This window comes from Rhagoletis pomonella, unplaced genomic scaffold (genome assembly GCF_013731165.1).
Source record: "Rhagoletis pomonella isolate Grant_MI unplaced genomic scaffold, Rhpom_1.0 Rhpom_scaffold_03589, whole genome shotgun sequence".
Classification (NCBI taxonomy): Eukaryota; Metazoa; Arthropoda; class Insecta; order Diptera; family Tephritidae; genus Rhagoletis; species Rhagoletis pomonella.
In genome coordinates, this window is record NW_023462141.1 from 3,775 (window position 1) to 20,906 (window position 17,132).

The window sequence follows — 17,132 nt, forward strand, 5'->3', positions numbered from 1 at the left end:
GCGTCCAACGACCTTGTGTGCTCGCGTTCGAGATTTGTTGCCACTGCTAGATCAGTTGATCGCGTGCCCTAGCCGCGGCAGCCGCTCGACCTATCTCGGCACTGAGATTGTAAATCTCTTTTCGCTCGTAAGCAAGTAGCTAAATTGTCATGACGCCAGAAATAACTAGAACCGCGTCCGCGGACACTGTACGGTATGCAGAAGCAATACGTAGTGCCCCCCCCTGCGCTGGTCCGAAGACATTTCAATCCGGTATTTTTTGACTTTCAATGCGTCGGCCCACATTTCAGAAGCTTCCTGCGGCATGGCTTCGGGCCGCCCATGTTCGCCATCAGCCGGCTTAGAGCCACCGTGCTCTGCGCAGCTTTTTCACATACTCCATGGATGTGTTCCCAGAATGTGAGTTTGCTGTCAAACTTCGCCCATAGGTATTTTGTAGACCTAGAAGTTGTCGCAAGTTGAGGTCCCACCATCATATTTATAATTGTTGGGATCCGTTTCCTGGTGAGGAGTGCGATCTCTGTTTTGGCTGCAGCCAATTGCAGACCGTGTTCGCTCATCCATCTTCTGACGTTGCGCATGACCTGGTTTAGATTGAGCTGTGCTAGCTGGACGTTTCTTGCTGTTACATCGTCCGTGAAGGCGACAAGGAAGGCGCTGTCCGGCATTTCCGTGCGCAACAGACTGTCATACGTGGCGTTCCAGAGGTCCGGGCCAGGTACAGACTCCTGTCCCGCTCCGCTGGTTATACGTCTCTTTCTCTAACCTTGTGTTGTGTCGTACAAAAGCCAACGGTCTCTGAGGTAGTCCCGGATCATATCTAGCAAGTATGTTGGAACCTTGAATGACCGTTCCAAGGCCTCCAGCATGTCGTCCCATCTTGCAGAGTTGAAGGCTTTCTTGACGTCCAGTGTGACTAGCAGCACTATTGGCCGCGCATGGTGGCAGGCTTCTGCGGCCTTATGTACCGCCTCGACTACTTCGCCAATTGCTCCTATAGTTGAGTGTCCCTTCCTGAAGCCATGTTTGCGGTAAAGGCCTCCCTCGCTTTCTATGGCTGACGTCAAGCGTATTTTGAGCAGACCCTCCATCATTTTGCCTGCTGTGTCGAGCATGCAGAGTGGCCGGAAGGATGAAGGAGTTTGAGTCACCTTTGCCCTTGGGTATAAGCACCAGCCTTGCCTTCTTCTATTGGCTTGGGAAGACCCGGACTCTAAGGCAGCTGTTGTACATGTTAAGGAGATGAGATCAGGGCTCGTTTTCGCTGCTAACCTGATTGCCTCCGCTGGTATGCCATCTGGGCCTGGAGCTTTGCCGGCTTTCATGCTTCGCAGGGCTAGCTTCAGCTCGTCTGTCGAAAACAGTGGTGCCTCGACTTGCTCCTCGACGAACACTGTATCTGCTCTTAGTGGGTGTGTGGGAAATATCGCATCCACTATATTCTTAACTCGGGTCTCATCCATCGCTTGCGATGATGTATGGAACTTTTTCATCACTATTTTGTATCCCTGGCCCCAGGGATCGCGATCCACTTCGTCACGTAGCGCTTTACAGCAGTTCCGTTTACTCTTCTGTATCTCGGCCCCAAGCGAGAAGAGGGACGCGACGTTGGCCATTCATCTTGTCTCATAATTCCACGCGCATAGCGGTCTCCACTTCTGGGACCGTGGTTAGGCAGTCCATGCCCAGAACTTCTAGACGTAAACATCTAGTGAGAATACGGGCGTCTCCAAGCTGGCCATATTTTACATTATTATTATTATTACTTGAAAGACGAGTGCTAACTCAATCGCATACATTATAAGAGGAGCACTAGCGTCTAGGCCCTTCGGCTCGCTTATTCTAGGAACACTTTTGTCTTACGCTAAGATAATAATGCAACTAAAATACATTACAATTTTGAAAGGAATTGAAATATTTATCAGAGTACGAAAATAAACTATACAAAACTATTTCCTTTTGCTCATCGATCATCATATCATTTGTGGTTTTGTACAGTTTTGTACATAGCCAGAAACAAGTTGTAAGATTCACTGTCATTTTCCCCAACGAGAAACGTTTGCTTTTCGTTTGTGACAATTGTACAACAGGGTACGTTTTATATGTATGTGGGTTTCTGCTTTTCCGTCGCGCGAAATGAAATTCTATTTATTAAGGTTTAAAATTGCAGTAAATATAATTTATTGTATAGAAATTAAACAATTTCGTCCGATCAGTTCCATGTGTTGCGTTCGAGTCACCCGTCCGTTTGTCTAGAGTACGGTTTTTGACTCTCCTCGTTCAATCAGAGATGGCGTTTTGTAGCAAAGTTCGAACGTGCAGGGATGTATTGTATTTCAGTCGAAGTTACAAATTAGAAGCTACATCCACTTCTTGTAGTCCGTCGTCTGTCAGTCAATTCCACATTCGGCCATTCTGATGTTTCATTCGCCTCGAATGAAGGATTCCACGGTTTCATGTACTCTGCTACTGTATGCGTTATTCTAGGCCCCTATATGTCATCAATCTTATGTACGGTATAACGACCATACGCCTTCTTATCCATGACTTTATACGGTCCGAAAAATTTTGGTTTGAGTCTGAGTCCAGTTTCATATTGAGTGCGCTTAGCGGCGACTAAGTCTCCGACCTCATACTCGGTTTCTATTTTGCGTTTTTTATTAAAGTTTCGCACGTTCTCCTCTTGCATGCTACTTATGTTGTCTCGGGCTTCTTCTCTTATCTTGCATCTCTCCTCTTCCAGCTCCTCAACCGCTGATTCTTCTAACAACCTGCGAATCCCGTGATTCTTGTTAACGCGCAGATCAACACCAGTCAGGAGTTTGAACGGAGCATACGTTGTGCTTCACGGTGGCGTAGAATTAATTACTTGTTGTACGTGCTTGTACCATAGCTTCGGATGCTCGACGCAGTTTTGTCAACGTTGTCATGGCGATCTTGAGGACTCTCTCTACTTGACCATTACCACGTGGCACTCCAGTCATTATCATGATTCAATAATACAAGGTTAGATAATTATTGACAGCTGCGGTTTGACACTCCCTTACAAAAGGTTGCATTTACGAAGGACGGAGAAAGGGGAAGAATGAAATCTCTTGGTGCGAAAATGTTAGTATAAAAGTACGCAAAGTAGGCAATTAGTAGTGAAATTCCTTTTGTAAATCCTAATGTATTTGCAGGAAATCTGGCATTTTAAACGAAATGTTGAACGTAATATTGATATATCTACGGGAATTACGTAATTTATGTGCTATTTGGCTGTATAAAAACTGCAAAATGACTCAAAATTAAAATAAGACTACTAAGATATTGATGTAAACATCCAATTTAAAAACAATTTATTTTTTCATCAGTTAAATATGCTTCATATGTATATACAAATAAACATATTCCACAAAAGCTTATACTTCTATTTCACAGCAAAGCTACACTGTTTCCATGTAAATTTGCAAAGAAGCAACACGGTGCCACTGCTAAGGGAGCGGTGCGAGAGAGACACCTGTCAGTTTATCGAACCTTGTATTATTAAATCATGAGTCGTTATGACCAAATGTTGAATATTTTCTTCTTTGCAGTAGTCCTCAAATGCGTTGGACGTAAAGTCGGTCCCTCTATCGGGTTGCCAAACGTTGCTGCCTGCTTTTGTAACCGATCTAACACTTCCTCGCTGCCGGTGCTTCTAGTGGGATACAGCCACACAAATTTGGAAAACGCTTCGACAACTACTAGTATATAATTGTATCTCTTTCTAGTTTCCTCCATGGGACCCACGTGATCCAAGTGGTACGTTAAAAGTGGCTTGTCCTCTTTGTGAATTGGATTAAGCATGCCCTCCTTTTTCCCAGCTTTAGCCTCTACAACCAAATATTCTACACAGCTCTTTACTACGTTCGTTACTTTCGGCGCCAAATTGTAAATAAATAAGTATCTCTCGACCTAATCTTGCGTCTTCTTCGCTGCGTAATGCCCTTTTCGGTGAGCTATTTGGATGACCTCCCTTTCCATCGATGTTGGTACTACCATAAGTTCCTTAGCGGGATCTTTGTGGAGAACACCATGTTTTACGTAAAAATCATGATAGCTCTCATGCTCTAAAACCTTTCGTATAGCTGCTAACTTCTCATCTTTCAGCTGTTCCACCTGTACCCTATGTCGCAAGCTATCTGTCATCATTAAACAGACTTCCTGAACGGTGCTCGATTTCGTACTGATAGTCTTAAAGATACATCGCCCAACGCGATAATCTTAGAGGTATGTCCTGTTTTTTCATGGTATTGCAATCGGTTATTATCTTAAACTTAATCCCCATCACATAAACTCTCCATTTCTTCAATGTTGATATGATTGGCAAAACTTCCAACTCGTAGGAATGATACTTCTGCTCAACAGGCGTAGTTTTCCTACTCATATATTCAACGGGACGCATATGAATCTCAGTCTGTAGGGCTGGATCGAAAAGTTGAAGTACTGGTTGATTCATTAAAACAGTCTTCAGTTGTTGAAATGCAGGTATTTGCTCAAACTCCGCACTCTTCCCCATGAGATCAGTCAATGGTTTAGCTACCAATGAATAACTCGGGATGAAACGTCTATGTATGACGTAAGCCCTAAGAATGTGACTCGGCTTTTCAAAAATTTACATTTTTCCCATTTTATTCGCAGTCCATATGACTTGCTGTCGTAAACACGCTTTTCCAACTGGCAAACCCTTCCTCCACGCTCTTGGAGGGGATAATCACGTCGTCCATGTAAACAGCTGGCGAATTTCTGAGACCAAACGGAACATTTAAAAATTCATATTGTCCGTTATGCGTAACGAAAGCAGTGTATTTCCTTGATTCCTCCTCCAGCGGTACGTGGAAAAATCCATTGCGAAGATCCAGTGTTGTAAAGAAAGTAGCTGATTGTAGTCTCTGCAGGATATTATCAATCAATGGCATCGGAAAGTTGTCGCGTATAATCATTTCGTTTAATTTGCGATAGTCGCAAGATAGACGTTTTGTACCATCTTTCTTAGCCACTAGCACTATCGGTGATGCATACTCGGAGGTGCTAACCTGTACATTATACATTTGTCGGCCAACCACTCTTCCACCTGCTTTTCAACAAAACATTGATCTGCATACGACAGCCGCCGTGGTCTTTGGTAGACTGGTATCTCATCCGACAAGATAATCTTCATTGCGATTGGTGATGGCCTTTTCCTCACGCTGCTGTAGTTCGTAATCAGATCAATCACGCGTTCCTTCATTTGCATGCAGATGGTTGAGTTCAAATGGAAACTAGACACCCTCGTTGCACGCAAAATGAAAGATTTGCCTGAACTCCTTCTCTAATTCCCCAACAGGATTTGCTTCTCCGTCTACTACGCTTTTCTCTCTAACTACCTGAAGCTTCTCTGAATTCTGCCCGTCGTCCCTGTTTTCTCTCGGAATTTAACGCCCTCACCATCAACGACAACATCCACTTGCCTGAGTACATCCTTGCCCAGAATCGCATTATACAAAATATCGCTCTCTCTGGCGACATGAAACTCAATATCCACTTCGACTTCGTCTCGACGTCTCGACTCTGCCGTCTGCCACTGTAATACACTGTCGAACTCCTTTTCGACACATACACAACTTCTTCCTATTATAGTTCGAGGAATTCACTGCAACATGTTTGCAGGTATTCTTTTGGTTGTATGACGCCCGTGTTGATTCGCGCTGCGTTCTATTGCTGTTGAAAGCCTTCGCTGTTGTCGCCTACGCACTCCTTTTGCACTATACCAATTTCACTGCATTTTACGCTGCTTTGATACTTCACCCAAACTACAGCGCACGATGTGCTTTACCGACTACGCTCTGCTGCTAGGCACGCTGCTATATACGATTGCTCTCTGCTACTAGGCACGCTGCTATGTACGACTGCGCTCTGCCACTGCGTGCGCTGTTCTTTACGCGCTCTGCTACTTCGCACCTCCGTTATTTGCTGGTCTAACCGCCTACAAGTTCCGTTAATTTCGCTGGCCCGGCTCTGCTCTAGGGGCTTACCGTTTTCTGCACACCAATTAATTTATGACAAGTTAACGCTTTTGCATAAAATAAAACCGGCGCTGCTATGCTGCTTGAGAGAAAACACTCGTATTCTGCTACCAATCGACTCCATTCCTTATGCAAACAGTTGACGCTTTTTGCACACAAATACACGGAACTCTGTTTCTCGCTGAGTTGATGTGCGCCGTAGAAATATAGAAAGAACCGACCACCGAAGTATTTCTTTTACCTTCTTTCGCAAATGTACGACGATCCCGGACGAACTCCCAAATTGTGGGTTTCTGTTTTTCCGTCGCGAGTTAATATCGCTTTCACGATATGAGTTAAAAAAGGCATTTTTATTACTACGCCGAAATGCGTACACTTTATTGATGTTCTTAAAACTGTTTATAATATAAGATCTTACAGCTATTTATACTAGTGAGATGCGGCTGCTGTTATCTTGTTATCACTTGTTTGTTATTGTTGAGATGCGGCGGTAGTTATCGCAGTGGATTATTCCATTGCCAGATGTTTGTTGTTTACATGTTGAGAATGCATTTCTTGATAATGCATGTTTGGTTGTTATTGATGATGCTTAGCGAAAACTTTGTTAAAATGAAGCGTCCTCGCTTTAACGTGTATGTTGTTCTTGTTGGAGTCTGAATAGTTCTATTTGATACATTTCGTCGATTCTTTTTCTTCTTGCTTCCGCTTTCTTTGCTATGTAATATTTGCAGAGTTTGTCTCTACCATACATAAGTAATGCTAGTGTGCATAACCCCAGGATGCAGTAGAAGGTGTATTGGACGCGATGTTCCTCGATTGGTATCAGGAAAGTTGACATTTCTTCAATATTGCTAAAGTTATAATCGGCATTGGATTTGAGGATGCGTAGGACTTCTAGTTGTTCGTCATGTTGTTTGTATATGGCATCTTTGTATTCCTGTTGCAGGTTGGAATATTGTTTTCCATCGATTGTTGCAGAGTAGTTGAATTGTATTAATTTCGGCCCATCTATTTTTATGTTGTTCCAGGTGTGGTTGTAATCTGTTATGATATTTTCGTTTTCAAGTATTTGGAGTGGTGCGTTGTTTTCGTGTATCACTTCACATTTGGCAGGCTTATTCTCCAATATGTTAATAGTGCAATTGTCCGAGTTCTTAATTTTACACATAGTTTTTACATTTTTCAATAGGTGCAAAGACATTGTTACATTTTGCTATCTTAGAATCTAATAATATCTTTCCATGTTTGTATGCAAGTGGGTATATATTGAACAAGTTTTATTTTGTGTTTAATATTGGATATTTATATACAGTTACAATTCCGTGGTTAAAGTAGCAGACATGTATGTCAGAGAATTCTAATATATTTATTAAAGGTGAGTCTAATGCTTCATAGGATACTATTTGTTGAATATCCTTTAAGTTTAGAGTTCCTGCGTAGAAGTTTCTATTTTTTGCAAAATTAATTGTATTAGCGACAGAGGATAGTTCGTTGTATACTTCGGTCATCACTAAATCATTTGTTATAGTTTTAGGATCGAGAGTCTCTAAAATTCTTTCAAACTGTGAATTTATTTTCTTTTGTTTGTTACTGTTTTCTATCAGCATATTTAATCCTGTCTTAATTTCGATTAAGTCATCGTGATCGGGTGTACCCGTAATAATTTTAAGAGCTGACCCTAGAAAGTTAAGTGAACGTCTAGCCCTAAAGATGTTAGGAAGTAATTGTGACTTAAGTGTCTCTATTTTGTTGACTAATATTTGATCTACTGAGTTCTGTTCGAATTTGTAAGTAGATCGTACTATTTTCTCATAGGGTGCTAATATTTTTGAACTGTTTGCTACATGATATAAAAATAAAGTGTCGTGGTACACGTATACTGGGTCGGTTTCTATCATTACGTATTTTTTGTCCTTTAAATCAATTATACTGTCGCAGAGGGTGGTGGAGGTTAAAAATAAAATTATTATTCTCTGCATGCTTGCACTCGTATATTGTCTTTGTGTATAACTGGACCACGATTTGTAAGTATTGTGTCACCTCTGTGTTATTTTATTGTATGTTTCGCGTATTTTCGTACCTTTTTGTTTCTACGGTGTATTTTGGAGTAAGTGATACTCTTACGATTTTTATTATGGTATGAAAGCACTTTGTTTTGATTTGTTTCGAGTTTTTTTTGAATGTCAGGATACCCTTCTCGATTGAAGAACACGTCCTCGGGTTTCTCTCCTGTGACTGAGTGAATTGTTTTGTTGTATTGTCGTACCGCGTTAAAAATTTCGTCTTCCGGTGAGTGGTTATGTTCCTGTGCTAGGACTCTAGCGAGTTCGATCAGGGTGCTATGTGTACGCTCAACTTGACCGTTGGTTGTCGAATGAATGTTGGTGTAATGTACTATTTGTAGTTTTTCGTAGACTTGTTTCGCACATATGCCCGTGAATGTTGATTCGGTATCTGTACGGTGAGCATAAATATGGATTCAAAATGAAGGACAATTTTTCAAAAATATGACTACATTTATTTCCGTAGTATAAAAATATCAAAAGAGTATTTATGATTCTAAATTCTTAATACATTTTAAACTTTAAATATGAATCACGTTTTCTTCATCGATTTTAATCTTTTTTACATGAATATTTATAAAAGTATAGTAAAACATATTATAATTAAAATAGTTTACACGAAAAGTGAAAATCTTTAAAAGATTATTTTATAGGCAAATTTTGAGTCGTTCAAAACGAAAACAGTAAACTTTTTTTTTTTTTTGGTACTTTTCGCAGTCATTTGTCAAAAATCGAGATCATGAATCGACATAAACGACGAGTTACAAAGTGCCCTTTACAAAAATATATAATTTGTGCAGATTGCTCTCCATAGCATTTACATTTCTAATCCGATTTTCATTATCTTTGGCTCAAAATTTACTGTAGTGATATATCTTCTTTATGGAATTTTTAAAATAATGAAAAAAAATAATCAAATGAAACTGCGTATTTGATTGAAAACCTCACTTTTTTCGACTTTGACGACAAAATGCAAATGGTCGCCTGTAGCACTAATAATTTTCATTGAAGTCGCCACAAGTTATATATTTTAGTAAGAGGCACATCAATACCCTTCGATCTGTAAGTCGCTTACGTTGATTGGGAGATTTTTTCATGAGATATTGAAGAGAAGCTACGAAAAGCACCCAAAAAACACTTTTTTGAAAAAATCCATCCATTGTCCGATAATTTTAAAATAACGAATAAAATGCGGGACAAATGCAGGACACTTGGAAAAAATCAGTACATTTTCAGGTTTTTCAGGTTTGAAAAACTACGCAGGACCGACCTTTGAAAAACAGTACGGTCCTGCAAAAAACAGAACGGATGGTCACCGTAGGTATCTGCCATTACATACTTGGCGTTTGGGTTAATCTGTGATAATATTTCGTCAATGTATTGGTATGTATTATTTTTACTTGGGATTTCCCGTATGTATAAGTACTTTGAGTTTTATCAGTTGTGCTGATGTATGTGTTCAAGTTCATGTGAAATAAGTCTAAATGTACCCAGCAAGAACAGTGACGGCCACTTTTCTAGTAACGTGACCGTCACGCGTGCCCATTAATGTCGGCACGTTTTGCTATCACATTCTTAATAGTGAATCAAAAATGCTCCCAGAAGTTTTGTGTACGTGTGATTTTTCAAACCAAATAGTTTGCCTGCTTGCTCATATGTGAAAAGATTAGCTTGACTACTTACTCATATGCGAAAGATACCTCGCAAGAAAAAACAATAGATGGCACTCCAATCAAAAATTATTACATGTGTGTTAGTAACAGCATACAATTTGCGTTTGTGTTGGAGTTTCGGTCACGTTGGTTTTGCTGGGCATGTGTTCACCTACGTGGTTTGGTATTGGTGCGGCTCCAATTGGTTGTTTGTTTGGTCTGCGTTCGTATTTGTTTGTTAAGAAGATTTCACAATCTTGTGTTTCTTTTTTACACATTTGGCGTAAATTTGGCTAAAAATATGTAGTCAGTATTTCTTTTGCATTATTTTTATAATTTCTATGTGCACATCTGCGTGTTTGTATTATGATTTATTTTTGTCTGTTTATGTCTTCCGTCATTTTCTGAGCTAAAACGATCGGGGTATTTGGAAACGTTGAAATTATGTCATTTTCTATGTGGAATAGAGTTTGTTCATCTATTTTTATAGCATTTGTTAGCTTTGGGTTTATTATTCTTTTCAGTCTATCAATTAATTCTTCTTTAGTCGAATAAAAAAGCGTGTGTCGTGAATACGAAAAAATATTTTGCGAAGAGATTTCCACTAAATTGGTTGCACTGTAGTTTATGACTATTTGATTTCTAAATGTATTTAATGGTTGTTTTACGCGTTTCAATTTTTTTATTGGTGAACTTTGAGCTGAATGTTGTGAGGAACTTAAAGTGTTGTTAATCTGTTGGCGAGACAATGCATCAGCGACAACGTTTTGATGCTTTGGTTTATATATTAATTTAGCACCGTATTCTTCTATGAAGTTTTTCCATCGTTTTAGTTTAGTGTTCGGATTTTTATCCGAAATCGAAAAGATGAGTGACTGATGGTCTGTATAAATAGTTAGATCTGCTATACCATATAGGTAATTTCTTAATTTTTGAAGTGACCTAACGATAGCGAGTAATTCCTTTTCATTCGTGCTGTAATTTGGTTCAGTTTGGCTAAGAGTTCTAGATATAAAGGAAATAGGTTTCTTGTTCTAAGAGAGTACAGCTCCTATTGCAAAGTTACTTGCGCCCGTCGTTAGTTCAAAAGGTTTGCTGAAGTCTGGTTGAAATAATTCAACTTGTGTTTGTAGTGCGTCTTTTATTTTTATCAAAGCCTCAAGTGCTGTTTCGCCTAGATTAATTGAGACCTTTGCGCTTTGATTTTTACTTACACCACCATTGTCTCTGCGTAGAAATGTTGTTAGAGGTTTCGTTATTGCAGCGAAATTCTGTATAAATTTCCTGTAATAACTCGCTAGGCCAAGAAATGATCGTAATTCTTTTAAATTTTTTGGAGTTGAATAATTCTTTACAGTTTGAATGTTATTTGGATCTACAGTTATTTTATTATATTTTATTATATGTCCGAGGTATTCGACTGAAACCTGGAAAAAATGCGATTTCTCGTTTGAAATCTTCATATTGGCATTGTGAAGTGCGTTTACTATTGTACGAATATGTTCCATGTGTTCCTCGGGTGAGGAGGAATATATGAGTACATCGTCAATATAAACATATGCGAACTTGCCAATATATGGACGTAGGATATCGTCTACGCATCGCTGAAATATAGAAGGCGCGCTCTTTAAACCGAACGGCATCCTAAGGAACTCATACTTTGTGCCATTCACACTGAATGCAGTTTTATCTCTGTCTGATTTTTTTTATCAAGATTTGGTGAAAACCTGACTCTAAGTCTATCGTTGTGAAAACCTTTGCTTTACCTAGATTTTGAATTGTCATAGCAACATCTGGGATAGGATATCTATCAGTGATAGTCTGAGCGTTAAGCTTCTGAAAATCTACTACCATTCGTCTTTTAGGTTTCCCTTCGTTATCGGTACGTTTTTTTGCGACGGCCCAGATTGGAGAATTGTAAGGACTTTTGCCAGGTTGAATAATTTGGTTATCTAACAATTTATCTATTTCTTTGTTTATAAATTCATTGTCTGCTATCGGATACGGTTAATGCTTCACCCAAATAGGATCTTCTGATTCTGTCATGATATTTTCAATTTCAGTTTTATGCATGTCGTTATTAATTGTGAAATTCACCTTTTGGTCGCTTACTTGCTTTTTATATTTATATGATAGTTTATACTCGAAAATGTTAATTTCTGCTTTCAAGACCCTAAGACCGTGTTCACCCAGAAGCATACCGAACTCCTCTAAAGCTTCGGTTTCAAAAAAAAAAAACTAAATTATGATTGAGTATTGTAATAATTTTCATAGCTTTGGTTAAAGAGTATCCATGAAGCGTTTTAACTTTAACCGGTTTTATGGGTATAGATTCTCCTACTTTACACTTAGAACTAATGTAATTATTTGTCGCACCTGTATCAATTAAAATATTAACGGATATACCTGTCGTTTGACACCGCCTTTGGAGACACGGTAATTCGTTTATTCTCCTAAAAAAAAGCACTTCCCCTCTCGTAGATATCATCAGTATGTGGGGGCGAGTGATTGTAGGTCTTCATCACTCGTCTGGTTTATTCGTTGTACCTCGTTGGTGTTGTAATTTCTTGAAGAAGGAGTTTTTCCGCGTTTTGCTGCTTGTTGATCTTCTCTGAACGGGTTATTGAATCGTTGAGATTGCTGACAGTTGTTCCTTAGGAGGGGTTGATTGTTGTATTGTGTTGGTCGCACGTGTTGACGAGAGTCATCTACTTCCATTGGTTCTTGGCGTGGTTGGAGGTTATATTGTACCAGCACATTTGGGTTATATCTCCTTCTATCATCATATCTCTGTTGTTGAGGATTTTGTCGCTGGTTATATCTTTGTGGTGTAATTTGTGCGTCGAACTGCATGTTCGTATCGTCGTTATAAATCGTGCTTGCGATTGCATATGCGGTTTTTAAGTCTTTTGGGTGATGACTGTATAATGTGCCGCTTGTATACCTGCTGTTGAGTCCTGTGATGAAAGTATGGACTGCTTCTTGGCTTGCATATTCTAACATGGATGCAGGTCCTTGTTCTCCTGACATCTCTATCTTTGAGAGTGAGAGATTCAGTGCTCTGCTGATTTCGCTGTGAAATTCCGATTATGTGCGTGTTCCTTGTGTAATTTTCTTCCAGAAGTACATACAATGGTCGTTGATCAGCATATGTGTAATCAAGCCTTTAATTGTGTGTTATTTAGAGCCTTTGTATTTCTACCTGTGCTCGTAGAGTTGCGAGTCCTGGGGCCCTATTCTGTAACTCGAATCGAAAGTTGATTCTATTCGAATTTGTTATTCGAGTCGAATTTGGTTTAGCATTCTGTAAAAGTTTCGGATCGAGTTTCTAGTTTTTCGAAAGTTGTGCCACCCTGTGCCAGAATTTTCGAATGTCAAACGTCAAAATACGTAGAAGGAAAACAAGTAAACAACTACATAATTTAAATTAAACAATTGTTATTCATTTTATCAACAAACAAAAAATGGATTCTGTTGCATTGTGGATGGACGAAGAAATTAATGAAGAGAGAAATGCAAGAAGGGCTATAAGAGATCATTTTAATATTGATGAATTATCGGAAAGAAGGTAAATGCATACATATGTAATATAACCGGCTATAAATTTAACTTATTAATGATTATATATTTGAAAATATAGCTTCATAAAAAATTTTCGGCTTTCCAAGGATGCCTTCAGTTATGTGTTGAGGAGCATAGAACACGAATTACATGCACCTATAAGATCTACGGCAGTAACTCCGACAGTAAAACTTGCTGCTACTCTAAAATTTCTGGGACAAGGGGGCTATCAGCACCAAATAGGGCAAGACCGTTTCGCAGGATTAGCGCAATCCACGACTTCTAAATGTATCACGGAAGTAGTTAATGCGATAGAAAAAACTTTATGTCCGAGGCACATAAAATTTGAAATGACCGTGCAAGAAAAGCGTGAATCCAAAAACCATTTCTACTCAAAATTTGGATTACCAGGAATAATAGGTGCTGTTGATGGAACCCATATCCCATATGGTTAGGCCGGTAAAGGATGAACCGGAAGCTAAAGCATAGCATCAATGCAATGGTGGTAAGTTTTTAATACTTACAAGTTTTTGTTCATACCATTTCATAACATTTTTTTATTAGATTTGTGATCACAAGATGTACATAAGAGCTGTGAATGGAGTCTATGGTGGAGCGGCTCATGATTCTCATGTATGGAGCTTGTCAAACGAACGACAATATATAAAAGCCCAATACCAAAATGGAGACAAATCATCTTGGATAATTGGTAGGTGACTTTATCCATATGTACTTGTATCACTTAAAGCAATCTTACACGATATATATTTCCATATGTAAATGCTAATTTTGTGATACAATAGGGCTATTCGCGATCCGGTGCAAATGGCCTAGCATCATTGCATTGCAAATTTGTATTGCAAATTATTTGCAATACACAAACAAAATACACGCATTTGCATTTGTCATGGCTTGGCAAATTTGCAATACCGAAAATCCATAGCATAAAAATGCTATGCATTGCATTCATAAACAAAACCAAAGCTGATGCACAAAAATTGTTTTGCAAAAGCTTTACCATGACAGTTTAATAAAGGTCGCTCACAATCCATGGCATATTTCTGCAATTGCATAAATTTGTCAGCTCTTATGCACCGAATCGCGAATAGCCCTAATGTAATATATGGTACATACGAGTACATACAAAAAAGTAGCATTTACATATGTAAATGCATATGGTGTAAAAATCCTGTTAGTAGCACAGTACTCTGTAACAAACTCTTATAGTTATAATCTGTTTTATATTCCAAAACGTACCGGTTTTTACAAATTTGCATGCATTATCTTCTATTTTGAAGGTGATTCTGGATATCCATTAGAGCCATGGCTCCTCACACCTTACCGTAACGCAGAAGAAAATTCTCCAGAAATGGTATATAATGAAAGGTTTACCAAAGCGCGATCGATAATAGAACGAGTGTTTGGAATTTTAAAAGATCGCTTTCGTTGCCTACTTCCTGAAAGAGAGCTTCATTATACACCCGAAAAAGTAGTAAAAATTTTAAATGCTTGTTGTGCACTGCATAACATTTGCCTTACATATAATGTTGAACCACCAACTGTTATTGAGAGCGATGAAGAAGGCTCAAATTTAGCTTTATCGACCAACTCCGATATAGAAGAGAACGATTTTTTACGTATTGCACAAACAGTACGAGACCGAATTAAAAATAGCTTGGTTTCCTAATTTAAATTTCGTAAATATGTGTAGTAAATCAATGCAATTAAAGAACTTTTCACAACAAGCACATTTTCTTTATTTATTTATTTGAGAATAATATATGAATATGTTTGTGGTTCTATTACATACATATGTATTTATATATAAAAATAAACATAAAAATTTTCTTCAAGTGTACATATGTACTTACGAGGCAAATATTTGATATGTATGTATATTAATCTCTACGTGTATTAACATCTAGCAGCTGTTGCTTCAGTCTAAGTTTTGAAATTCTAATTTTGTTTCTCTCCATGTCGCTTTATACTTTGTATTCATGTTTTAATTTTGCGAATTTAAGTTTTTGTCTCTCTATTTCTATTCTCTCTTCCATTTGTTCCACAGATGTCTTATTTGTTTTTGCTATTGATTTTAAATTGTAATTGACGTCTTTTAAAATGCGAGTACAATCTTTGTGGAATTTTTTTTGCCCATCCACTTGCATCTTCAAAAGATTGCTTTTGCTTTGAGTTCGGGACCGCACCGTACTGCAATTGGGTGACACCTGGGAATAGGAAGGAGGAGTAGAAGGTGGCAGTTCTGCACGATCCTGCAAATCAGTTGCATAATTCGGAGTGGTTGGAGCAGTTTTACATTCGTTGCTGTTTGTGGCTTCACTTCTTCCTGCACCGAATTTTTGAGCACCGGCTATTCCATTTACTGCTTCATTTATTTGCAACAACTCCATTACCCTTAACTCCACCGAATTAAGGGAACTAATTTTTGCAGGGCCACCACCAGTTCCGGACATGTGCAACTTATTTTTGCGCACTTTGGCTTTGAGGTGGGTCTTGTAATCCGCCCAAACCTTAAATATGTAAATAAAAAATAATAATAATAGTTAATAATAAACGAAATTCCATTCATAGTGCCGTCGTATGTTTAAAAAATACTCTTTTTCATTACATAAATTAAATGCGTTTATATTTTTTGTTGTTTTTTAATATATTTCAAATGTAACATTTGCTAAAATTTAATTTCTTTTGCTTTATTAAAACTGTACTTCATTGAGTGGTTCATTAGCATACGGCTATTTATCATAACCGTTATACCTTGAAAACGGTACTTTGATAGGTCATACGACGCGCGGCTCCTGCTGCAGCTTTAAGAGTTAACATTATTTGGCTCACACTAAAATTACCTTTTTCCATGAAGATGCATCCCGCGTAGGTGGTCCATCTCCATTGAACTCTTCCGTCAGCCGTCCCCACAAATTCTTGGAAGTTTGCTTAGCATCAGCGCACTTTATGTAGCCTTTGGCCAAACTTGGATGCGATTCCATGAATTCCACCATAATTCCAAATTGGCTTTGTTTTGTATGCTGGCTTTTGCTGGATGAATCCCTATTGAAAAATATTTTACGTTTATAGTTGTTATACTTAATAAAAAATTATTAAAATACTTGCATTTTTCAAATAGTATTCCGTTTCTACAGCTCAAACGCTAACGAGTATTATTTGCGACGATCGAATGAATTTGACATTCAAATTCGAGTTACATAGTTGCCAGTTTTCGATTTTCTAATATACTATTCGAAATTAGAATTGCAAATGCGAAAATAGAGTTACCAAGTACAAAAAATCCGAATTCGAGCAAATTTATTTTCGAATCGAGTTATAGAATAGGGCCCCAGTGCCATTGTATCGTCTTGTTGCATTGAGCGCATATCTAGAATTGAACTTTGTGGCGTTTGTTACGTGAGTCCAGCGTGAAGGATTCTCTTTGAAGCCAGGAATTTCTCATTTCGCTTTTCACTTTTTATAGGTTTACTCTGCCTGCTATTTCAAGGTTAGCCTTTTACGCGACTGTATGAACTTATTATATCTCACTTTTTTCAGAGATTGGTTTTATGCTTTTCTTCAAAGCCGTGGAATTTTTATTTTATTATCCTGTAGGTTGAAGATATTTGCCTGCAGTCAAGGGTTATACCGGCTTGAGCCCCCAGTTAATATTGCTTTCACGATATGAGTTAAAAAAATATTTTTTTATTACTACGCCGAAATGCGTACACTTTATTTATATTCTTAAAACTGTTTATAATATAAGATCTTACAGCAATTTACGCTAGTGAGATGTGGCTGCTGTTATCTGGTTGCAAGTTGTTTGTTGT

At 38.4% G+C, this 17,132-nt stretch overlaps 2 protein-coding genes across 2 annotated transcripts; one reads left to right on the forward strand and one right to left on the reverse strand.

Moving 5' to 3' along the window:
* Positions 1-13,631: 13,631 nt before the first annotated feature.
* Positions 13,632-14,989, forward strand: LOC118754246 (putative nuclease HARBI1). The gene is made up of 3 exons (XM_036489110.1): positions 13,632-13,807; positions 13,867-14,011; positions 14,601-14,989. The coding sequence occupies exons 1-3, from the start codon at positions 13,769-13,771 to the stop codon at positions 14,987-14,989; spliced, it is 573 nt and encodes a 190-aa protein (XP_036345003.1). The 5' UTR covers positions 13,632-13,768.
* A 148-nt stretch (positions 14,990-15,137) lies between these two features.
* On the reverse strand, positions 15,138-16,822 carry LOC118754245. The gene is made up of 3 exons (XM_036489108.1): positions 16,429-16,822; positions 16,164-16,365; positions 15,138-15,830 (listed from the first exon to the last, which is right to left on the reverse strand). Coding segments are annotated over exons 1-3 (750 nt in total). The 5' UTR covers positions 16,431-16,822; the 3' UTR covers positions 15,138-15,284.
* Between the last annotated feature and the right edge of the window lie 310 nt (positions 16,823-17,132).